Source organism: Rhincodon typus, chromosome 28 (assembly GCF_021869965.1).
Source record: "Rhincodon typus isolate 14 chromosome 28, sRhiTyp1.1, whole genome shotgun sequence".
Classification (NCBI taxonomy): domain Eukaryota; kingdom Metazoa; phylum Chordata; class Chondrichthyes; order Orectolobiformes; family Rhincodontidae; genus Rhincodon; species Rhincodon typus.
This window is the reverse complement of record NC_063359.1, coordinates 30,258,275-30,284,571: the sequence shown is the minus strand read 5'-3', so window position 1 is coordinate 30,284,571 and position 26,297 is coordinate 30,258,275. Positions and strand designations below refer to the sequence as shown.

Here is a 26,297-nt window from a genome sequence, read left to right as displayed (position 1 = left end):
CCCTTTCTGACGAAGGGTCTAGGCCCGAAACGTCAGCCTTTCTGCTCCTATGATGCTGCTTGGCCTGCTGTGTTCATCCAGCTCTGCACCTTGAACCTTTTCCATTGCTAGCTACTAGATAACTAGATATAGGGAAGCTGTATCCATTCGTGAGGGTAGCAAAACTTAGGGCCATAATTATAAAATAGCATTAATGAATTGAATACAGAATTCAGGGGGAAACTTCCTTACATAAAGAGGGCCCTGGAGAGCGTTGTCAAACAGAGACCTAGGCATGTAGGTACATAGTTTTGAAAGTGGCATCATAGGTAGACAGGGTGGTGAAGGCAGCAATTGACACGGCTGTCTTCACCAGTCAGAGCATTGAGTATAGCAGTTGGGATACATGACATTGGTGAGGCCACATTTGCAGTAGTTGCACAATTCTGGGTGCCCTGCTATAGGAAGGAAATTATTAAACTGGAAAGGGTACAAGAGGATCTACAAGAATGTTACTAAGACTGGAAGGTTTGAATTATAAGGAGAGGCTGGGACTTTTTTTTCCCCCTGGAGCATAGGAGGCTGAAGGATGATCTTATAGAGGTTTATAAAATCATGAGGGGCTTAAATAAGATGAATAGCCGAGGTCTTTTCCCTAGGGTAGGACAGTCCAAAACTAAAGGGCATTGCTTTAAGGTGAGACGGGCAAGATTTAAAAAGGACCCGAGAGGCAATTTTTTCCATATAGAGGGTGATCAGTATATGGAACGAGGTGAGGTGCCGAAAGACTGGAGGTTGGCTAATGTGATGCCATTATTTAAGAAAGTCTGTAAGGAAAAGCCATTGATCTATAGACTGGTGAGCCTTATAATCAGTGGTGGGCAAGTTGTTGGAGGGGATTCTGAGGGACTGGATTTACTTGTATTTGAAAAGACAGGGACTGATTAGGGATAGTCAACATGGCTTTGGGAAATCGCGTCTCACTAACTTGATTGAGTTTTTTGGAAGAGGTGACAAAGAAGATTGATGAAGGCAGAGTGGTAGACATTGTCTACATGGACCTCAGCAAATTGATCGACAAGGTTCTGCATGATAGACTTGTTAGTAAGATTAGATCACATGGGATCCGGGGGAGCTAGTCAATTGGACTCAAAATTGGCTTGGAGGTAGGAAACAGAGGATGGTGATTGAGGGTTGCTTTTCAGACTGGAGGCCTGTGATCAACAGTATTCTAGATCCACTGCTTTTTGTCATTTATATAAATGACTTAGATGTGAATATAGGAAGTATGGTTGCAGATGACACCAAAATTGGTGGTATAGTGGACAGTGAAGAAAGTTACCTCATTGTACAATGGGACTTTGATCAGATGGGTCAATGGGCCGAGGAATGGCAGATGGAGTTTAGATAAATGTGAGGTGCTGCATTTTGGAAAGGCAAATCAGGGCAGGACTTGTACACTTAATGGTAAGGCCCTGGGGAGTGTTGCTGAACAAAGAAACCTAGGGGTGCAGGTGCATAATTCCTTGAAAGTGGAGTCGCAGGTAGACAGGATAGTGAGGATGATGTTTAGTATGCTTGTTTTTATTGGTCAGTGTATTGAGTAAAGGAGTTGGGAGGTCATGTTGTGGCTGAACAGGACATTGATTAGACCATTTTTAAATACTGCGTTCAATTCTGGTCTCCCTGATATAGGATGGATGTTGTGAAAGTTGAAAGGGTTCAGGAAAGATTTACAAGGATGTTGCCAGGTTTGAAGGGTTTGAGCTACAAGGAGAGGCTGGGGCTACATTCCCAGGAGCGTCGGAGGCTGAGGAGTGACCTTATAGAGATTTATAAAATGATGAGGGGCATGGATAGGGTGAATAGCCAAAGTCTTTTTTTCTAAGGTGGGGGAGTCCAAAACTAGAGGGCATAGGTTAAAGGTGAGAGGGGAAAAATTTAAAAAAGGACTGGAGGGTTCATGCAGAGGGTGGTGCATGTATGGAACGAGCTGCCAGAGGAAATGTTGGAGGCAGGTACAATTACATTTAAAGGCATCTGGATGGATATAAGAATAGGAAGGGTTTAGAGGGTTATACACCAAATGCTGGCAATTGGACTAGGTCAGTTTGGGATGTTTGGTGGCGCAGACGAGTTGGACCAAAGGGTTTGTTTCCGTGCTGTACGACTCAGTGATAAAATGTACAACTAGCTACTAGTTTAAATGCATCAGCGTAATTCACCTAATAAGCATGTGAACTGGAGATGATTGCTGATGATTGTTCAGTTCGATTTGCAATTCCTGTGATATCAAGGCAGTCTATGTTTGCATGCAGCAAGACCTGGACAACATTTGTATTTGTGCTTGAAAAGATTAAGTCAGTCAAGGGTTAAAGTTTTGGCCAGATAGTCAGTAATAAGCAAAGTTAGTAGAGAAACATCTAACAGACAAAACATTCAGAATGTCGAGGCTGCTGGTATAGAAGTCACACTATCGGAGGCCTTGGATGAAGTACAGACAATGCCTGTGAAAGGCTGTGGATAAACAACGATAATATGGGATAAATTGATATTGAAGCAAGAAATGCATTATGCGTGCTGTAATCTTTTGTAAAAAGCTTGAAGGTATTCTGTAACCCACAGTGAGCTTTAAAAGTCAATATTAAGGCCTCCTCTCCATATGTGCATATGAAATAAACTATTGTCCTGTTATCCTGTAAAACTCTTATTAATTAGTCAAGTTGATCCCTATAACATTGTTGTTATGTAGCAAGCAATGGGTGTGTTACACAAGTGCTAAGCAATGGCTATCAATAAGACAGTCTAACTAACCATCATTGAAATTCAATGGTTGTGAAATCTTCCAATATCAACATCCTAGCATCAACTTCCACCAACAACTTCATTGGACTAATGTTCACATGAATACTGTGATAACAAGAGTAGGCCAGAGGCTAGGTAATTTGCAATAAGTGGTGTAGTTCCCGAATTCTCAAAGCCTTTCTACTAACTCTCTGGCACAAGTCAGGAACATGGCAGAATATTTTCCAATTGTCTGGATGAATCCTTCTTCAACAAAACCGTCAACATTACTGAAGACAAAACAGCCATCATTTTAAAAAGAAAAAGTGGTCTCTTCAGTCCAAACAAGAGTCATAGTAGCCTCGAAATATTAAATTTGTTTCTCTCTCAACAGTTGCTGCTAGACTGGAATTTCTCCAGCAGCTTCTCTTTTTATTTCGTTCCCTCCAGCACTGGTTTAGTTATAGTTAGAGTGCACCATGTACATTCTAGTAACTCCCCAGGACTTCTTCACAGCACCTCCCAAACTCAAGATTTCTAACACAAAGGCAAAATACTGTGGACACTGGAAATCTGAAATAAGAACGAAAAGGTTGGAAAACCACAGGAAGTCAGGTAGCATTTGTGGAGCAAAACAGTGTTGACATTTCAGACTGATTAGAACAAAAAAGTAGGAAGTACAAATGTGAAGGTCTGTGATAGGGTGAAAAATCAAGGGAGATTAAATAATCAAAGATTTCATGAGGCAACAGCCATAAAGAGTGACGATGGAGAAACGAAGGTTGTGCCCAAATGAGGAATGAATTGTTGCATAAAAATTATTTGAATGCAACATGAAAGGATTAAATAAAAAGAAACAATAAAGAAAAGCAAAACAAAAGAAAGGAAAAACTACTTAGCACAAGATGGAGGCAGAGGTTCTGGTTTAAAGTCATTGAAGTGAACAATGGTCGAGAAGACTGCAGACTGATGAGTTGAAAGATTCCCAAATTTTCCCCTCCCTGGTAATGACATAAGCAATGGAGAGAACATGACACTGGAATTAGGTACAGGTCTCTTGTCTCCCGCTCACCTTGGCAGTGATGCTCAGCACTTATAGAGTGTAGGCCTATTTGCATATCAGCAGACAATGTGTGCTGGACCTGGCTCTCCATGGCAGTTGCTAACCTGGCCATGGAGATAGCCAAACGTGCAAATCCGCCTTGGGCTGAGAAAATGCCTAGACTCTGTGATCCTCTGAGTGTTTCTGCTTCAACCAGCTGCAGGGGTGTGTCAGTGATGTGCTCACCAGATTGTGATCTGGATTCTAATCCGGATAGAGTACTCATTGAGGTGAACATTTCTGTGCCTGGTAGAGGGTGCAAGTGAAAGCATTGTTAGTGTGTCCTATAAGGTTCAGGGGTCTCCTCTTCAGAAGCTGAAGGTGGAGTTCAGAGTCTCCATCACCATCCTCCTCTTTGCAGAAGTTCATTAGGTGCTGTTAGTGCCTGCATAAGAGGAGGGAGTTAGTCCTCCAAGACCAGTAAAAGCTTATGCAGTTGTAGAATGAGATAGCATTGATAGTAATAACACAGGAGTACAGCATAGCACAATGAAGTTCATGGGGTTTGTTGGCTATCGAGATCTCCCTGTCCCACATTGTCTTTTCCAAATACTTTTGAATTTTCTCCTTGAGGAGAGGGAGAAGCCGGATATCTGCCCATCTGTGGTTTTGGATAACATGGCCCAGTTTTGAGCCAATTTATCCTGCAATGAGTCAAAGAGAGGTGCTGAACAGGATGGCGATGCATGAGCAGGAGAGGTGATAAGAGGTTCCCAGTGAACAAGTATGAAATGTACAGGGCAGCAAAAATTAATAGTTTGGGAGGATGTGGTGGGTGACGGCTCTTGATTGAACATGACGCACACAATAGTGAGAGCTGTGGTCTGTGAATCTTAGTGAGATAAGTGTGTAGTGGCAGGACTGGAGCGAATGGTGGCTCTGTGAGTGAGGTAATAGTGAGAAGACTTGCTGTTGTGGAGGACAGAAGATCACTGACTGATTTCCTGATCTGCTGGGTATCCCTCTTTACCCGGGGCACAGTACTGATTCAGGCTACTATCTAGGTACAGGCAGATTTGTTTCAGTGGTGTGACATCCTCTGGTGGTCAGTTGGAAAAAGAAACCCCCCCCACTATGGCCATACTACCTCTTTGTGGGCCCTGTTTGTGTAATGGTGCAAACTTTCTTTCTGCGCTATAATAGTTCAACACCATAGTGTAAGGGGCAGTTCCAATTTTGCAGCATCTGAAGTCGTGTACTGCTTTAAATGTGATCCAGTGACTTAAACACTGCAAGGTCTCGGCAGTGATAATCTCTTCTGCCTTTCCTGCTGTGTAATTCTGCAAGAAGAACATTGAAAGCCTGTTTGCGTAATTAGTGAGGTATAAAGAGAAAGATTATACAAGGAAAGTCACTCCAAGCCATGAAGTGCACCACGAATCTCACTCAACAAAACACTCACTGTACATTGGAAAGGAGCTTACATTAAATTTCAGTAGAACACTGTAGCAGGCCCTGTATGTAAAGAATGCATGGGGTTAAGTGAGATTAATGACAAGCATTAGGAAACTTGGACTTGAGTTTACAGACTAAATGGAGGTACTCCACAAAGCTGTCACCCAGTTCATGGTTGGTCTCCACAGTGTACAGGAGACCATGTAGTGAGTTGTGCATGCAGGCCATTAAATTGAAAGACCAGAAGATTAAATAAAAAGAATATTCACTTGTGGAATGTGGGTGTTGTTGGCTGGCCACATTTATTGCCGGTCCTAGATGCCCTTGAGAAGGTGATGGTGAGCTGCCTTCTTGAATTGCTGCAGCCCACATGCTATAGGTTGACCCCAATACCATTAGGAAGGAGCAGAATTAGGCTACTCAGCCCATCAGCTCTGCTCCACTATCGGATCATGGCTGAAAGAACCACATGTAAATCACTGCTTCACTTGGAAGTGTGTTTGGAGCTTTGGACACTGGTGGTGGTGGTGGTGGTGGTGGTGGTGGTGAGGTGGCCGGAGGTGTGGGGGGGTGGGCAGAGAGAGAGAGAGAGAGTGAGAACCAGACAGAGGGAGACAGGGAGGGAGAGGGAGAGGGAGTCACAAGGAAACTCAGGAATGGAATTCTGTTCGAGTGTTGAAAGTGGAGGGCAGGTAGTAGAATAATACTGGAAACAAAGCAGTAAAATTTGTTAAACACGGAGGCTGTTGGGTGAAAGATGAAGACAAGGTGAACTCTATCAATATTCTGGAGGAAAAGGAAAGGAGAAAATTGAACAGGGGCCTGTCAACCATGCTGGGTGGGAATCTTAGCTGAGGAAAATAAGATATTTCAGAATTGCTTCAATGGAACAGAATCACTGTAACAGCTGCAATAAAAACATAGAAATCAGGAGAATGGAATAGAGCCTTTAAGGGAAGCAGAACATGAGGAGGTAGTGTTGAGGTATCCGTGGGAGTTTATAGTAAACAATAATAGATAGTCTATCTCCCAAAATGGAGAAAAGCCAACGACAGGAATGGAAGAGTCAGACATGGACCAGGTAAAGGTGAAGAAAAGTTAAAGTTAAAAGAAGTCAATGGGATTTTCCATTTCATGGTGGGAACAGGAGGTGACACCAAAACAATCAAAAAGAGATGAGGAAGGGTGACCCCAAGTGCAACTGGAATAATGAATATTGCACTATCCCACAAACAGGCAGGTATGACTAGCACCCATGGAGGCCCATGATTTGTCAATAATGAGAAGGCTACAGGCACATGGGAACATCACAACCTCTAATTCATAATATCTTGACTTGGAGATTATATCACCATTCCTTTGGTGTTGATGGCTCAAAATCCGAGAACATCCTCTCTAATAACACACAGACTGGAGCAGTTGCTAGAGTAATTAGAAATGGGGAATATAGAGCATAAAGCATCCACCATATTCAGACCCATTTTTTTGAATTGCAGGAGAAAGAAATTGATTATGCCAATAAGATGAGATGGAGAGGGCTAAATGAAGGTTCATGCAGCAAAGACAAGTTGCGTCAAATGCCTTTTGCTGTGTTGTAAATTCTATGCAATTTCGTGTACATTTAGTTTTGTCTCAGCTTCTTTATGATGGTTTTAGTTTTGGTACCATGGCAGAGTGCAATTCGGCCAATCAGGGAATACACTCTTATTTGGATAGTCAAGGTTCCATGTGTGATGTTTTGATACAGTTCCTACTCTACGACGTTGATACAGAATAACCTTATCAGGCAACAATGCACTGATGGGGTTTGGGACAGGAGTTGAAACTCCACATTCCAAAAAAACCCACTAAATCAGCAACTGTTCTCATTCTTTAAGAAAAGAACCATTTCAGTCAGAAACTTCAATTTTTATGTGAGTTTATTCATATATTTTGCAGATTTGCTGTTTGTAAAGATGAATGACTGAACCAATGCCAAGAGAACCAGGTTTTCAAAATCATTTCTAGATTAAGAAAACCACATTTGAAGATATGTGAAAACAACAGAAAGGCATTCAGCATTATTAAAACATGTTTGGTGTACATTTGCTCATTGAGAATATGCCATTATTTTGAATGGCCTTGGTGAGTACGCACAAAGCACTGAGAGACTACCAGAGTGGCAAGGATGTGAAGAAGAATAGCTTCTTGAAAGCTGGCTGCTTTCCCTTAACACCAAGTCACAACTTCACCGGAGGTAACCGTCAAAACTTTTCATTTCTTATGCACTACTGTGCTGATGTAGATTTCTAGGAGTTCATGTACAGAACTTCTAAGACAATCTTCAACAATTAAAAATGGGCTAAACATTTTTCCTTTGAAAGGGAACTTGTTCACAGTTCTATAATCCAAGATGGAGCGCTTTTACAGACTACAAAATAATGAATTAGAAGCTCATTCATCACCTGGTCACAAGACACATTTTCTACAGTTTAGGTGCAATAAATCCTTTAGGTGGAGATTGCACATTTTTGTATGAAGCAAGTGCATTAGGTAGTGATGTACTGCCATAACTGGCCAGAGGCTGGCAGTTTCTGGATCCTAATGTCTGCCAGTCAAAGACTGCTGCAGGGGTGATCAAGTGGTGAGAAGATAAGTTTAAAATTTTTCTTGCCCCCACATTGTGGTAATTGGAAGACTTCTCCCCTAACTTGACAGACAGGTCATCAATGTTTCCCAGTCAGGAAACTAGCCACCTTCTTGCATCTTCTTTTAAAAATTTTCTTATGGGACGTGGGCGTCATTTATTGCCCATCTCTAATTGCTCAGAGGGCAGTTAAGAGTCAACCACATTTGGGATCTCATGTAGGCCAGACTAGGTAAGAATGACAATTCTTTTCCCCCAAGGGATATTAGTGAACCAGATGTGCGTTTCCCAGAATGGACAGTGTTACACCGGGGTCTCTGGATTAGTAGTCTTGCAATACTACTACCAGGCCACTGACTCCCAGGGGGGCAAGTGACAATTTAAGGCCCTTAAATGGACATTAATCAACCAGTTAAGCACCTCAATTGCTAGCAAGTTCAGAAAGTCTTTTTTCCTCTCGGACAAACTTGTCCAATTATTTCCCCTGTTGGCCACTCCTAGGGATTGGGAAATTTCACCTAAAATGTCAACACCTGAAATAACTTAGCTCCAACCAGTCCATATGCAAATCATCTTTGATTCCATTTGGACAAAAGAAAGACTTGCATTTATATACCACTGTCCCCAGCTTCAGGTCATTCAGTGAAACACTTCTGAAGTATGGTCATTGTTGTAACATGGTACCTTGCTGTCATGTTTCCTACAAAACAACGTGATAATGACCAGAAAATTTACTTTCTTTGAACTGATGCTGGTTAAGGAATACATAATAAATAAGTTACTAGAAATAACTCGTCTGCTCTTCTTTGAAGTAGTGCCAATGGGATATAAAAGGTGACTCATTTAAAAAATGCAGTGCTCCCTCAGTATAGAACTGAAACTTCAGCTAAAATTTTATGCACAAGTCTCAGGAGGTAGAAATGAACCCACATCTTTGACTTGGATGAGAAAGGGCTACCATTTGACCTATGGTTAACAGCTATAAAAGAAACATGAAAGATGCTAATGTTACACTTCTTCATTCCGTTCCAGCTCAAAAATTATTCAGAGAATCAAACCATTAAATCTTTTTCTTTAAAAAATATGCCTGATGGCACTGGGACTCCCCTACTCAGTACAATTGCACGTAAACTCTACATCTTGTATGCAAAACTAATCATACTAGAGTAGTTAGTGCATTTGTGGACACAAATCCTAGAATATCCCCCCTATTTCCTACTTTCCTGAGCAGAGAATGCTCCTCGACTAAATACACAGCACTTTTTAAGTAGTTGCCTGTGATAACTAAATCAAACAGTTTGGTTGTGTTCAATGTAATGATTGAAATTTGGAAAGTTATCTATTACCATTGTCACCCAGGATAATATCTGGGAGGAAGATGAAGATTTAACAAGATAGTAAATGGCTTTACCTATCTAGGAAAATTTCAACACAATTAATTCAAGACTTTTAAGCACTGATATTCAATTACAATGTTGTAATGTAGTAGGAAACAAAAAAAACCCCCAGCAAACCTTGTGTCCAGATTGTTTTCTTCTTAAGCACTCCATTAAAAGTGTTGATAGGATGCCCTCCATTTTCATTTCAGAGACACTGAAGAAACAGAAAATTAAATATCACACATCTTTTCCACTGACAGCTAGTAGTGATGTAGTACAGTTAAAGAGAGATTTAATTACCTAAGAGGTGTGTATGCATGGGGATTTAAGAAAAGAAAGGAAGGGGTTCATCTGACCATTATGGCAGGATGGTTTTGCAACAAACCCATTATTATACCATCATCAAAAGAAGCACTGTGCCTCCACGTTTGCTTCAAAGTGGTATCAATCTTTTATTTTACATTTATTTTTCAGTAACACTGCCAAGTATCACACTGCCAGAAGGTTACAAAGATCATTTTTGTGAATGTATCCCAAATTTCAATAGAAATCATGCATCTTTCTATATTGTCTCCCATTTCATATTCATCTTGTCTCTTCACTAGGTTACCCTGGACCACTCTTCAGTTGAGAAGGAAGAAAACAATTATCTCCCAGACTTGACTGGATTCCAGAATGGACTGGTGACACAAATTTCCCAATTCTTGCCTCACCTCTCACTGAAATAAAGCTTAAATTTTTTTTCTGACCCTCCATGAAACTGCTACAATTCTCTACTTTGACAGGAAGAGCAGGAACTTGTGCCTATGTGCAGAAAACATTACAGTTTCACTCTCCAAAACTCAACTGTGAATGTCTGAGTGACAGAATAGTCAAACAACTAAACTCATTTCTGATTCGTACAAAAATTCAACATTTTAAGCCACAAATTTATATGGAAGTAACTCATTTTCCATAGCTCCTTTTGCTGCTTGTACGGTCTGAATCAGTCATTTTTGCACAGTAATCTATTGTTGGCTAGTCTGTGGTTAGAACTGAAGATTTGATCTTCACTGCAAAGAAGTTTTGGGAATTCAGGGCCCAGCTCCAATTTTCAGTATCTCATTAATATTTGGGACACACATTCATAAATATGGTACTCCTCAAAATAGAGCTGCCAGTTTTTATTTCTAAACTTAGATATGGGAGCCCAGCTGTACCACACTATCGTACGAACCTCACCATATCAAGTTGGGTTGGTGAGACAGCAACAGCAAAGTGCTAGATTAGTTCATTACTTCCCTTCAGGGAAGGAAATCTACCAATCCTTTCCAGACTAGAGAAACCCTGCAGAGGTCTGGCAGCTTCTGTGGAGACAGAACAAAGTGAATGCTTTGAGTCTGATAGGACACTTCTTTGGAATTGTCTTCATGTGAATCTAATTTTCACAATGATCGTTTTATGATTCATGTTTAAGGATACTGTTATGATCCTGACAGAAGAGTTCGCTGGAATCTAGGCTCACTACTCCATAAGTTGGATCAAAAGTGTAAATGTCTTATTTAAAGTGAATCACTATTCTGGCATGTTGAATACAATGTGAAGGAAATAGTGAGCGTGACAAGGGTGCAAAATGTACCCCAAGTGGGGAAATTCAGTGTCAATCACCAAACATGGCTCAGTAGCACTCCCTGATTTATTGCAATGATCAAAGCTTGGGCTTCAACTCATCAATTTGGAGATGAAGTTCCTCAAACAATAGACACCTGCTGTCATGGATCACGCAGGTATTCTCCAGCTCCTGCATGCTACAGCTGTTGTACATCACTTGCCCTGCCATCTTGATGTTGTTTGTATTTAACAACCTGGGTTTTAAATTTAGAATAACACTCAATGATTATCTGTAGATATCGTATGAAGTTTGCTTCATAACCTGTTGTGCTATCAAATTAGTATAATACTTAAATAAAAGCAAAATACCACAGAGCTGAAAATCTGAAATAAAGAGAGAAAGTGGTGGAGGAAATCTAAGGAGAGAGAAAAGGAGTTAATGTTGAGTCTGATTTGTGACCTTATTATTTAAGAAAGGTAGTAAGGAAAAGCTAGAGAACTATAGACCAGTGAGCGTGATGTCAGTGGTGAGTAAGTTGTTGGAGGGGATTCTGAGGAGCAGGATTTACATGTATTTGGAATGGCAAGGACTGATTAGGGATAGTCAACACGGCGTTGTGCATGGGAAATAGTGTCTCACTAACTTAATTGAGTTTTTTGAAGATGTGACAAAGAAGGCTGATGAAGGCAGAATGGTGGATGTTGTCTATATGGACTTCAGCAATGCAGTCGACAAGGTTCCATTAGGTCACATAGAATACGGGGAGAGCTAGCTATTTGGATACAAAATTGGCTCAAAGGTAGGAGACAGAGGGTGGTGGTGAAATGTTGGTGTTGGACTGGAGGCCTGCCGCAAAGATTGGTGCTGGGTCCACTGCTTTTTGTCCTTTATATAAATGATTTGGATGTAAATATAGGAAGCACGGTTAGTCAGTTTGCAGATGACACCAAAATAGGTAGTGTGGTGTAGTGGAAAGCAAAGAAGGCTCACCCCAGAGTACAACAGGACCTTGATCAGATGGGCAAATGCGCAGAAGAGTGGCAGATGGAGTTCAATTTAAATAAATGTGAGGTGCTGCACTTTGAGAAGACAAATCAGGGGCAGGACTGATATACTTAATGTTAAGGTCCTGGGAAATCTTGCCCAACAAAGAGACATTGGGGTGCAGATGCATTGTTCCTTGAAAGTGAGTTGCAGGTAAACAGGATAGTGAAGGCAGCATTTGGTATACTTGCCTTTATTGGTCACTGCATCGAGTATAGGAGTTGAGAGGTAATGTTGTGGCTGTACAGGACACTGGTTAGGCCACTTTTGGAACATTGCATTGAATTCTGGTCTCCCTGCTATAGGAAGGATGTTGTGAAACTTGAAAGGGGTCAGAAAAGATTTACAAGGATGTTGCCAGGGTTGGATGGTTTGAGCTACAGGGAGAGGCTGAACAGGCTAGGGATATTTTCTCTGGAGTGTCGGAGGCTGAGGGGTGACCTTATAGAGGTTTATAAAATCATGAGGGGCATAGGTAGGGTGAATAGTCAAAAGTCTTTTCCCCAGGGTAGGGTAGTCCAAAACTAGAGGGCATAGGCTCAAGCTGAGAGGGGAAAGATTTAAAAGGGACCTAACTGGCAACTTTTTCCTGCAGAGGGTGGTGCATGTATGGAATGAGCTGCCAGAGGAAGTGGTGGAGACTGGAACAATAACAACATTTAAAAGGCATCTGGATGAGTACATGAATAGGAAGGGTTTAGAGGACTATGGGCCAAATGCTGGCAAATGAGACTAGATTAGTTTAGATATCTAGTCAGCGTGGATGAGTTGGACTGAGGTGTCTGCTTCCATGCTGTACATCTGTGATTCAATGGTTCTGCATAATGGATGTATCATATCCATGTAATAAATCATTCAATACATAATACTGGGGTCTCCCCATATTGGTTTTAACTACTGTTCCAGTTTAGATAGAAAGAGATTAAAAAAAAACAACTTACAAATGAACTACCTACACACTCACTCAACACTTCCACCCTTCAGCTCTCAGGTCTTGCTGCATCTGGCTCCCTCTCAGGCAACTCTGTTTGTAAAAGGCCAGAACAGCACTTAAACCTTCACTTACCAAATTCCCGGATTTAAGCACTCTACTGCACCGCATTCAGTGTCTAGCTGCAGCTTTGTCTGAATAAATGTATGCTCTGTTGCTATTCTGTCATCCCCTCATATTCCTTTTTTGACTCTCATGTCCTTGTTTCCCATTTGATCAGTATTTTTATTTCTTTTCCTTCTGTTATTGTTTTTTTTTTCTTAGTTGCAGATTGCCCTTTTTTCTTCTTCAACTCTAAACTATCAGATTGTTCTGAATCCACATTTCTTCTCTAACAGATCAGGGTACACTTAAGTGAAATGTACTGTGTGACAATTTTTTTGTGAAAGGTTAATGAAAACATCATGGATTAAAATGGTGGGGAGGGGGGGTAATAGTGATAGCACTGATCATTCCATGCCATTCTCTCCTGGCAACCCGCCAAGCACCAATCTCCAAGATGTTTGAACTGAATCACAGCAGGAAGCCATCATCCAAGTGCCCGTGCCAGGCTGAAGCCACACTTGTCTTATTGAATCAGTGAATGAGCAATCATAGAGCAGAGAAATTGCAAGGCTGGCTGTGGAGCTTCTGTGAGCAGTTCACAAACAGAACATGATGTACGTGATACAGCAAAAAAGGTAGTGTGGGGGTGGGGAAAGAGAGTGCAAAATAAGCATACACTACAACAATTTTCAAAATTATACTGAATCTAATTGTAAATTCAAATCTATCACAATTATAAAATTAAAATGCTTCCGAAAATGGGAAGACAATTGCAAAAAAGTGCTGTTTCTCAAATGCCATGCAAAAAAGATTTTTAATTGTAATTTTGATTAAATTGTTAATTAAAAATGGTCACAGGCTATCCTGACCAGTAATAAGTGCAGCCTGAGGCAAAAAGCCAATGGCACTGACAGCAGCAGGATAGCAGGTGGTCTATTCTATTGACCTGCTCATCCTTCTTCCTGATTGGAGGAAATATGAAAGCAAGGCAGGAGTCCAGATTATTCAGTTGATTTATGTATTCTCCTGCAATAAAACTTTCATCTGAACAGGAAATGCATATGTGCCTTTAAATCTGCGTAAAAAGCAAATTTCCAGATAAAACCATCAACTCCAGGTCATTTAACATATCAGTTCAAGTGTCTGCAAACCGTGCATCCCATCTTCCTACAACAGATGCTTAAAGTGTACATCGGCTAACCACCATATCTTGATTTCTGTTCTATTCTACTCAGTACTTGTGGTGGTCTGCATTATTGACTTTACTCTTCGCTTTTTTTTTTTAAAATGAAGGAAGACACTTCTACCAGTTATCTAACATTCAAGCACATTATTTACTTATTGAAGCACACACTGGTGCACTTTTACACAAATCCATGTACAACTGTCTACATACATTGCTCCTCCAAGCTGGAGTTTCAGTGATTTACATACGCAAATTTCTTAGGTGAATAGAAAGTGGAACAGGCAACCCTTCTGCAAGAGTGAAAACAGATCACACCAAACAGCTTGCAAAATCCTCACTGATATACAGAAGTCATATGTGACATTTTAGGTTTTATAACATATCATTTACAATATTTTGTCAGTAATTCAATGTTGTTACTATACTAATTATTCATACGAAATTGTGCTCCTTACTCCCTCCATGTCAATGAATCAACTTAAACAGTTCTTTGTTTGTGAATTGAAAGCAAGTTAACTCAAGACAAGTAAACACGCCACTCCCCATAAATACCAAGTTTTGTGCACACTCGTCTGTTTTATACAAATTACTTGAATCAGAAATTCCATTTCACCCTTTCAATAGATTTTGGCACTTCTCAAAAAAATTGAAAGAACGTAACAGAATTCTGCACCTAAACTGCAGATACTCAGAAATTAAATGGGAAACAACATTTCAAAAGCACCCTAGAAAGAAACAGAAGCATGTAATCTCAGACCAGCCGGATAAACTTTACTGATAGTAGCAAAGTACCAAAGTTATTAATGATAAACTTATAAAATATGTTCAGAATAGGTGGTTTGGGTATTTTTAATCAGTTTGCAGCAGGTATTATCCACACTAAACATTGAGGAAAAAGAAACTCAGCAGCTACACATTAAAAACAGACTTGCAGTTATATCAGAGCTTTCATAGTCAGAAGTCACACGACGCTAGGTTACAGTCCAACTGGTTTATTTGAAATCACAAGCTTTCGGACCACTGCTCTTTTGTGGGAAATCGGCAGCCATTTTGCCATTGCAAGCTCTCCCAGTCGCTGAATGTAAGCATGCGGGTGCAGCAGGCAGTAAAGAAGGCAAATGGTATGTTGGCCTTCATTGCAAGAGGTGTCAAGTACAGAAGCAGGGACGTGTTGTTGCAGTTATACAGGGCCTTGGTGAAGCCACAGCTAGAATATCTTATGCAGTTTTGGTCTCCTTTTCTGAGGAACGATGCTCTTGTTCTTGAAGGGGTGCAGCAAAGGCTTACCAGGCTGTTTCCGGGGATGGTAGGTGTTGACAAATGAGAGATTGACTAGGTTGGGATTGTTTTTGCTAGAGTTCAGACAAATGAGGCGGGTATCTCAGAGACTTATAAAATTCTAACAGGGTAGATGCAGGGAGGATGTTCCCGCCAGAATCAGGGGTCACAATAAGAGGATTCGGAGTAAACGATTTAGGACGGAGAATAGGAGACATTTCTTCACCAAAAGAGTGGTGAGCCTGTGGAATTCATTACCACTGGAAGTAGTTGATGCCAAACCATTGAATGTATTCAAGAGGTGACTAAATAAATCACTTGGGGTGAAAGGGATCAAAGGTCATGGGGAGAAAGCAGAATTAGGCTATTGAATTGGACGATCAGCCATGATTGTGAAGAATGGTGGAGCAGGCTTGAAGGGCTGAATGGCCTCCTCCTATCTTCTATGTTTCTATATAATCTGATTGTGTTGTTTGGTTCGGAGGGAATAAATAGTGGCCAGAACACCAGGGATAATGTCCCGCTCTTAGAAATCAAGCCATGGGATCTTTTGCATCCACCTGAGTGCAGTTTAGTATCTCATCCAAGATAGTATTTCCAGCTCACTCAACACTACACTCGAGTGCCAGCCTTGACTTTTGTGTCCAAATCGTGGACTGAGACATGAACTCACAACATTTTAACTCTGAAGCAAAAGTACTATTTAACTGAACCATTGCAGAGTCCTGTAAAACATGTAAAATGATAATGATACAATTATTAAAAAAGTCCATTTTAATTATTTATTCCATATTTGTTTTTGACTGTAATTATATATTTTTATATGTTGTCCTTTATGAATAAAATAGATAATTGAAAAAAATGCATTGTTATCAGTGTCACAACAAACATCACAAAATTTTGTCATGTGATTCTTGACCTGGGGCAAATAAAAGTCTAATTTCAAAACATTAGTCACCAGCTAGGACACAAAACAGAAAGCATGGTGAATTACAGCAGCATAGAACAAAAGTCATTGCCTGTATCTATACCCAGAGTAAGTAGCTCGTCCCAGAGTAAGTAGCTCGTCCCAGAGTAAGTAGCTCGTCCCAGAGTATCACTACAAGGAGTCACGGAAAGGAAACCAGGAACTTTCCCTCAAGTACAGAGTTTAAGGTACCTTGGGTGTTAACAAATGTCATTTCAAAATATTGCATATAGTGATGTGAAAGCAGGATATTTGGCTGCTTCAGGTGAAACCAAGAGGACTAATGGAGAAAAATACTTTAAAAAGCAAGGAGCCTTTACCTTCAAACCACAAAAATGAAGCCTAATTAGATCAAGATATTGGACAAGTCCACAACATTTATAAGTAATGTATACAAGATGAAAAAGGAATTTTCAAATTAAAGGAAAAAACTTAGGAAATCCTTCTTCTGAAGGTAAAACAGATTACTTAACTTTTCCCACTGCAAGATAGATGATCCTCCGACTTGATCTTCACTTTAATAAAAGTTACAAAATGGAGCTTAAGCACTTTAAAGTGCACTGTAAACGTAGACAAGTTAGGCAGCAAGCCCATGACAGCTGAGCTGATGATCAGTGCTGGGAAACATACACACCTGACTCAGTAAATGAATGAACGGACAGTGATAGCTGATGAATTGCACCAATGATCCATAAAGGCAGTTTGCAGCATGGTGCAACACACGCCATCAAAATAAATTGCTGTCCAGTATTATAAACAGAGTATTATGGAGACAGCTCTGACAATTTAATTTAAGTTTTGGGCCAAAAACCCAGTGTGCAGTTTTTTTCTGACTAGTAGAGAGGACAGTAAGAATGTATTTAAAGGATTTGCAGTTTGCAATACAAATGCTTCAGGTTAGAGGCTGACCAATATTAATATAGGATTCCTCATTAAGCAGGAGTTTATCAAGCCATGTTACAAAACAATTTAGGAGTACTGGTGCAATTGCCTTTCAGTAAATACACATGTTTTGCAGCATGATTTTATTGATCTCCAAAGTACACTTTTGATACAAATTTACTGAAACAGTGCTATATTGGACTTCTGTTATTGATAGTCTAAATTTGGCAAAACTAGTAGTTTTGTTATTTATCAATCCCATTCCACAGATAAATCTTTCTAATTCTAATTTTGTCTTTCAAAATAAGAAAGGGTTGCCAGGCAGTGCAAAAGTATGCAACTCAATGGAGTTCAAGGGCACAAAGCAACATCTACTATTTAAGGAGTAATGAACATCTAAGTCAGAATAGTCATTTGCAACAGAACTAAACCTAACCTTGACTATGTTCGTTTGCCACAGTCCCATGTCCAACCTGGGTTCTATACCTACTTCAATTCTCAATAAAAGTCATATTTGACAGAGCCATTTGTTTCTTACTCCACACATACTGCTAGACTTGCTGAATATCTCTATTACTTTGCTTTTATTTCAGATTTCCAACATCGACTGTATCTTGCTTTTACTCCCACATTCTACTTTTCTTTTAGATTCAGACGGACTTAGACACTGAATTCAGGATGTATTTATTGAACTGCAATATAATCACAGGTACAATTCTCAATTCTAAGATGGTCCATTATTTGAGCTTGTTGCTATCGTTATCAAATTGGAGAAGTTTCAATTATTTTCTAGTTTTAATTTTTCGAACAATTAACTAAATGCTGGGTATTACATTGTAACCTTTGTGGGTAACATTGGCATGAACAAGGTTAGAGAAACTACAACCAAAATTTACTTGTGCCTAACTTAAATATTTGGCATGGACAATAATGTCAAAGTGAAAGCAAAACTATTTTCTGTCACATTTACTTTAAAAATTAACCAAAACACAAACAAAACAAATCTGCCTGGAAACTTCTTCCATAGTTGCAAATCAATGTCTCAAAAAAGTACATTGTTTCTACATGTAAGGATTCAAAATAGGGCATCACTGTCGCCTCACAGCACCAGCGACCCAGGTTCGATTCCGCCATCGAGTGACTGTGTGGATATTGCACACATTCTCCCCATGCCTGTGTGGGGGTTTCCTTCGGGTGCTCTGGCTTCCTCCCACAATCCAAAGATGTGCAGGTTCGATGGATTGGCCATGCTAAATTGCCCATAGTGTCCAGGGATGTGTAGGCTAGAGGAATTACCCATTGGAAATCCAGGGTTACAGTGCTGGAGGGTGGGGTGGGGTGTGTGTGTGTGTCTTTGGAGTTGCGTGTGGACTCAATGCTTCCATACTGCAGGGATTCTTTAGCTAAATTTATTTCAACTATTAATTTAATCTACTGAGAATGCTATGTTATCTCTTCAGATGAGCTTCAGTGGACAAAGACAGTTGATTTGAATAGTGACTTAATTATTCTAAGTTTCCAACTAAATCTCATCCTGCTTTAAGTTATTATACAGCAGAATCTGAATCTCTACAATACTAACCACAAGACTGCTGAAAGGTTAACAAGTAAAACTTTTCGAAGATAAAGTAACAAACAACAGAAAACCACAGCAGTATAACTTCAGAAAAGTGTATTCATTCCTTATTCTCTGACATGACTGACCTGATTTGGTGAGATGCAAGCACCTTTGCATATTCTGCTTCAGAGGGAGTGAGGAAAAGAAGACTGTTTCCACAGGACCCAATTCGGGCTGTCCGTCCTACTCTGTGAACATATTCTGCAGGCAAGGTCGGAGCACAATACTGAAATATGGAAAAGAGGAGAAAATAGCTTCTAGTATACTTATTCCATTCATCCAAACAAGGCTCCTAAAATGAGGTTAAAGCTTTCTATTTTTCTGAAAAATGGGAGAAATTTCTATAGGCCTGTAGCTACTTTTCACACTTTCCAGGTAGAAAATTGGATACTGCCATTATAATGACAAGGTGAGTGAAGTATCAGGACTTGAATTATCAATTTACTTATTTTTAATTTGTTCTATGATCTGCCCTTAAATATTGGACAAGTCCACAATATTTATAAGTAATGTGTACCAAGGAAAGAAGTCATTTGGTACACTTGAATTTTGCCATATCTCTGAAAGAACTATCCAATTAGTCTCACTCTCCCATTCTTTGTCATAATCCTGCAGTTTTCTTTTTCAAGTATATATCCAATTTCTAACCCACATGTACAACATTTCCATGCCAGTAATTACAATATCACACTCAAATAGGTAACTATGCTTAAGTACTAGGAATCCTTTAGTTTAAAGGGAATTCAGTGGTTAACCAGATAAGCTGAAAAATCAACATTTGTCTGAGCTGAAACAATTTTTGTCCCTCAAAGGAAGCAGATACTGGACCTCATTATGAAGTTGAGGAGTTGGGAGATAAGAAGACGTTGAGTACTACAGATGAACAGGTAACAAGGTGGAGTGATTGAGGGTCAGCTGGAAAGATGTGTAATATGTTAAGTTGTCCACTTATATGACACTAAGCCCTTGTGTGCTAGGTTGGTGTTGGGGGTTTGCATGTGGCGGGGAGTGTGTAGGGGGTGTTTAATAACCTTCTGCTTGTCATCTGTGTGAGCAATACTTCTTTCTTGAAGTCTGACGTGGACAAGTCTTTTAACTGATTATAGCAAGGATGTGGAGGTGCCGGCATTGGACTGGTCAAAAATCATACGACACCAGGTTATGGCCCAACAGGTTATTTGAAAACACCTGCTTTCGGAGTCTTGCTCCTTCTTCAGGTGTTAGTGAGAGAGGTGGCATCAGACACAGAATTTAGAAGCAAAAGATCAAAGGGTCATAGAACTGATGCAGATGTATTGAACAAACCTAAAATGGCTGTAAAATCTTTAATCAGTTAGAAAGGGAATGCAGATTTTGATTAATATACAAATCCCAGAATTTCTTTCAAGTCACTGCCACGAGATAACTAAAGGTTTTAATAGTATACCAGAGGTGATATCCCAGGTCAGACAATGCCTTTTAGGTGTGAGACCTGTTTAGAATCTGGTTGTGTGTTTTAACTTGGAGTCAGACTAGTCTTATTTCCAAAGTAGGAATTTATAAAATGCCACACTGTCTATAAATCATGTGCACAGACACACATACTCTTCTCTCTCTCTCTCACACACACACACACACACACACAGGGTGAATTTGCATTTGCAGATACATTCTATTTTGTTCAAAAAGCACATAACTTGTAGACAGTCAATGTGGCATTTTATAAATTCCAGCGTTGGAAACAAAACTAGTCTGACTCCAAGTTAAAACACTGAGACTCCAAACAAGGCCTCACTCCTAAAATGCATTATCTGACCTGAGATGTCACTCTAGTATACTCATAAAGCCTTTAGTTATCTCGGGGCGGTAACTTGAAAGAAATTCTGGGATTTGCATATTAACTCAATCAAAACTTGCATCTTCTTTCTAACTGATTAAATATTTAACAGCCATCTTAGGTTTTTTTAAGACATCTGCATCAGTTCTACAACCCTTTGATCTTTTGCTTCTAAATTCTGTGCTTGATGCCACCTCTCTCACTAACACCTGAAGAAGGAGCGAGACTCCAAAAGCTTGTGTTTTCAAATAAACCTGTTGGACTATAACCTGGTGTTGTGTGATTATAGCAAGAACCTCAGTAACTCAGAAACAAAGGTCAGAATGGTCTGTATCAAAAACGGATTAAATTAGCTTATTTTAAAAAACTATAAGAAACAAATTTCAGTCATGATCTGCATCAATTGTTTTAATTATGAAGCTTAGAGGACACAGCTCCTCAGGTGGTTGAGTGTAATGGTCATCACAGCTTCTGTACAGATAACCAACTGAATAGGAGCCATTGCTATTCTGGTAAATATAGCTATTTATATAAGAAGATAACCTCACATATTCATAATACAACAAACATGTCTTGGTAACCTCGTTAGCTTTCTGTGTAAAAAAAAATTAGAACTCAACCAAAACACTACGACCAGTTTTTTTTACATCAAAGCACAATGCACACTAAAACACAATACAGATATGCTGAACTGAAAAAAAATTAAGTAGTAGATATACTGTACATGATGACTAGGTCCTACTTCTTCTTAGCAATGTAAGTGAGTGACCATGCGACAATCTGGAATGTACCATGTAGTGTAATAAACAGACCATGTGAAATTATTTCCTCTAATATGTAGTCATGCTGCAATCTTGAATGTACTGCAGAGCCTAATATAAGCTGCTTACGACATAGAAAAAAAGTTAGAGGGAACATTGGTCCTAGTTAAATCCATAATTAAGTTCCACTTTTGAAGAGCAGGTACAAAACAGATTTGAGGGCTCCACAACAAAGAAAAATACAAGATTTCATTATGAAGTTACAAGTTTGAACCCCAAGATTTGCAAGGCTGCTTATGTGACCATTAAATAAAAACATGTTTGTCATTGAAGAAAAAAAAATGCAGACACATGCCAAGGTTGTAGGATTGCCATTCATCTCCATGGAAACAGGAGACAGCAATGTCACAGTTACAACTGTAGCTGAAGCCAGTGAAACAGACCCAAAATAGCCCACGCATCTTACACCTCGGACAGGTTTCGACATCCTGGCCAAGTTGTCAAGCTGTTGTAGTTATATGTGCTTATTTGTGAAAGCAAATAATTACTCCCTAAAGGTCACCTTCAGTGGATAGAGATCCTGAGCATGTAAAGTTCCTATTCCTTAACACTCGGGGGTACCCTGAAAGGAGTATTCTACTCAGCCCTCTGGATTGCAATTACAGAACAATTTGACTGTTCAAATCTTGGAAAATATTTAAACCAGCATGTACAATATGATACAATCTCACTTGGATGACAGGGAAGGTGAAGGTTCTAAGTTTCTTGGGAAATACAGTTCTGGAGTTCATTACCGCTCCCACTATGACACTTAGTGTTGTGGAATCCTCACTATAGAGCTCATTGGGATGGCACAAACTCAGTTTAACACCTAATTTGAAAAGTTGGTACCTCAAGAAATGTGGTCAAATAGTACTATCAATTTGTTTAAAGAGACAGTAAACAAATTAAATTCAATCTAAATTCAAAATCTTGTTGCTTAGATTCAGTTAATCCATACAAATCTGAACTCCCTTTACAAGGCACCACAATGGTTCTTCATTATTACTATGTTCAAAAGCACGGAGGCTTACAGCACAGACTATTCAACTGACAGATTCTTGCTGGAGCAATCCAGAACCAATCCATGGTCCTAAACTCTTCTACAGCACACAGCATTTGTTACTTCAAATATTATTGGTAGTAAATCATTCTGTATTCCAACACACTTACACGAAAATAATTTTTTCCTAACATCTATCTTTACACTCAATTTTTAAATATTCTCTTATCCTTGCCCACAGAGGCTGAAATTGACTCACTATCTCAAGCCTTTCCTTGTAATCTTTTGGCATTCTTCATCTTGGTGAAACCATATTCTACTCTGCCTACGGCTTCATCTTCTCTTCTAAAACAGGACATCCAAAACTACACACAACGTTCAAACTTAGGCCTCAAAGAGCAATTTTGCAAATTTATCACAGTCTTTTGAATCAAATGCCCATGCTTAACTGCAAAATGATGCCTCTTTATAGTTTTACAGTCGGTGCTGCTGTACCGCATGTTTCTTCGATGCAAATTGGCTTTAACGTGATTGAAGAATTTAGACCACTATTTGTAGAATGTGAACTTTCCTTACCTGTATTGGCTATAATGCGATTCTGGCCCCATTAGTTTAAATGGTGCGGCTATTGCGCAATTTTCTTATAACATGATATTGCATGAGAACAGAACTATCACATTATATCAGAACCAACGGTATCTGCAGATGCATGTATAGTCTTGTGCATTGCAGTTCTTGAAGTATCCCTGTTCATGCATGTCCTTCAGTATTCTTCCATTTAACTTACAGATCTACTAACGTCCTTGGAAGGCTTTTCCTTCCAAGATGTACACTGACATTTCTCCAAATTAAAGAGAATCTGCAACCCGTCTGTACATTCTATGAACCTAGTCCTTTACAACTCTCCTTGATGTATGTCCTAACTTCTGTGTTATCAAATTTTTAATTGGTATTAAAGTGACTCCTGGGTTGCTCAACTTCCAACCCTCTCCACTCCAGCAACAGTCATTAATCCACATTTATTGACTAAAGCTTCCAGCATTTGCAGTCATTACTGTCTTAGTCATTAATCCCTTAGTTTTTGCCCAGAGCAAATTTCTTTTTCATGTCACTATATTTTCCTATTATATCTGAACTTTGTTAAAATCTTGGTGAAATACTTTTTACATATCTTTCAAAGTCAATATTCTGTTTATTTTCACAAACAAGTTGATTACATTTTTAATAAAAATATTAACATAGGCAAAAGCCACTTCCACTTAACAATCTGTTAGACTATCCTTGATTAACCAATGCATGATCAAATCATCAATTTAATTTCAATTGTGGAGTTTTAACACTGGCAGGTTTCAAGCAGATGAGTGGAAAGGTTAAAATTGTAAACCACATCCAACCACTCATCTTGCCCCAACCCTGGGACCTATCCAGTCATTACAATATATGGACTATACTTATCTAGCTAACTCTCGTCTTCCTTCATGATCAGCAATAATTACTTTGTACTTCCCTACTACGATGTGGCTTCATTTACAATTTGAAAACGTTGTCAATTTCAGCCATGAAGCAGAGATCTGATCATTTCTACCTGCCCTCTTAAAAAGGTCACTAGAACACCCTCTTGCAGCAATTAGATGAGGCCTTAATGTAACATTCAAAAGACCCCATCAATGACAATGCAGCACTCCTTCAATATTACTCCAGGTTGTCAGCACAGATTAAAATCTGGCATCTTTGACTGAGACCTTGCATTCACCACTGAATACTATTAACTGAGCCAAGCAGACACCAGCTGAAAGAAGGGTCCCGACCCGAAACGTCAACTTTCCTGCACCTCTGATGCTGCCTGGCCTGCTGTGTTCCTCTAGCTCCACACGGTGTTATCTCGGACACCAGCTTTAGCTATTTTTTAAATGCCACTAGCAAAGGCCTTTGAATGAACAGTGAAATGGTAAAGTATAAAAGCTAGTGTGCACCTCATAGGATTTATTTGAATGTTGAAATCAGTTAATTGGAATGGGAAAAAAAAAACTCGGCAGATTGGGAAGAACCTTCACAACCAAAACACAAATTTTTAATTGTGTTACTTTAAAAATTAAAATACAACATGTTTGTTAACTTATAAACAAATAAAAACAAATAAATGACCACTACGGCAACTGACACAGTAAATCAAGGATTATTTAAATAAAAAATCACAGAGCTTATGAATCATTTCTGGTACATTGTTAAGGAAGCCTGTTTGCTATTTAAGAGCCAATTCTTACCTGAACAATCCACGTGACTTCTGGCAGATCCAGCCCACGTGCTGCTACGTCCTTTCAGAGAAAAAAGACAGACAGAATAGAAGATTACATGGTGCTGAGACAAGACCCCAGCATGCCACTTGGTGGGCTACATGATGCCTGAAAGTACAGATGGACCGCAGGGCAATCGGTGCCAGCTTGTCAGTTGGATTCAAATGACTCATTTATTTGGTGCAGAAGCTTGCAAAGCGAGCAAGCTAACAGAGATAGGGAATCTAACGATTCACTAGGTGGGGCCACCATTTTGCCACTGTCATCCCAACATTCTGCCAAAAGTCATTATTGCCTTTTGCAGAAAGTCAGCAGCAGGGTAGTGGCCCCCGTTGTCCAGGCGACAGATTGTACCACGCTATCAGTGAAGGAATAAGAGGGAGTTAAAGCTGTCAGAAGCGCCTACAACTGCTTGAAACCAAAGGAAATTGGCATCTTAAGTTAGCTCTTCAGTCCAAGGTGCACACAATTCATATGAATGACCTTTTCTAAAACTGTACCATTACCAAAAAGAACAGGGTCCAAATGAACAATTAGAGAGACAATATTATATGTAATTAAAAATATGTGCAACATTTTAATGCGAGCAGGCTTGACTGAAGCAAATCAACACTGCATTTCTAGGAATAAATCCAAAACGAACTGAAGCTTTTTAACCTCAAGCTGAGAAAATTTACAACAAAAAAATTACAAAAATGGAGAATCTGCATAGAGGTTTACAGAACAATTAAGGCATCATTAAATCTTATTTGTAAACGTGCAGTAGCTGATTGAAAGTTAACTGCTGCAAGCTCCATTAAATTTACATTTTACAAAACAGATATAGCAATGGCTGCTTAAACATGAACCAGTCACATGGGGCTGAAAACTCAAATCTTTTCCAGAAAAAGGGGAGAAATTTCCTGACCCCATCCCCTCCACGACAAACAACTTGGTTAATTTTATTCCTATTCTTTGTAGACTCAGACCATTATGACAGCTCTTCCTAAACAAAAAAAATAATTTTTTTTGGCATTATTCAAACTTTTGGTGACTAGGATATAGTGCAAAGGTTGAATAAAATGCACACAGTTCAAGAGGTATCAGTACCTTCAGGTTTAAGCTCACATGAAAAGGCTTCTTAGACTGACAATGGGGTGGGGAGACAAAAATGGGAGGGATGGGAAATTTCTTCCTTCATCTCCTTCTCACTGTAACATTAAGAGGATGCTTACAAAAATAAGATTACAAAGTGTTTTCTTTGGCACTAATTTCTGACATGGTTACCATTCAGTAGGTTAAAATAATAACCATTTGGTTCAACAAATAAACTTATGAACTAACCTGCTTTGTCTCTCTTTAAACACGAAATGGGAAAACTGAAGGATGGCTTAACATGCAACATGTTTGCACTACACTAGCAGCATTAGCCATGGTCCATTTGTAGCCTGCCAAATAAAAGCACAGGCGAGGGGTTGTAGTTCTGGTGTGGTGGTGTTGGTAGTGGGGTCAAGGTGGGTGGTGGGAAAATCAATGTG

The 26,297-nt window shown here is 39.5% G+C and overlaps 1 protein-coding gene across 5 annotated transcripts in view; it reads right to left on the bottom strand.

The window, feature by feature from the left end:
• ddx31 (DEAD (Asp-Glu-Ala-Asp) box polypeptide 31) overlaps window positions 1–26,297 on the bottom strand; it is a 94,039-nt gene that overhangs the window by 33,901 nt on the left and 33,841 nt on the right. For all 5 annotated transcript variants that reach the window (XR_007265048.1, XM_048613525.1, XM_048613528.1 and 2 more), the window contains 3 exons: window positions 24,751–24,801; window positions 18,954–19,093; window positions 9,401–9,479 (listed from right to left, as the gene is read on the bottom strand). Coding sequence is in view for 4 of the 5 variants with exons in the window: in XM_048613525.1 (XP_048469482.1) it covers window positions 9,401–9,479; window positions 18,954–19,093; window positions 24,751–24,801 (270 nt within the window). In the remaining variant the exon portion in view is untranslated. The remainder of the gene's footprint in view (window positions 1–9,400; window positions 9,480–18,953; window positions 19,094–24,750; window positions 24,802–26,297) is intronic.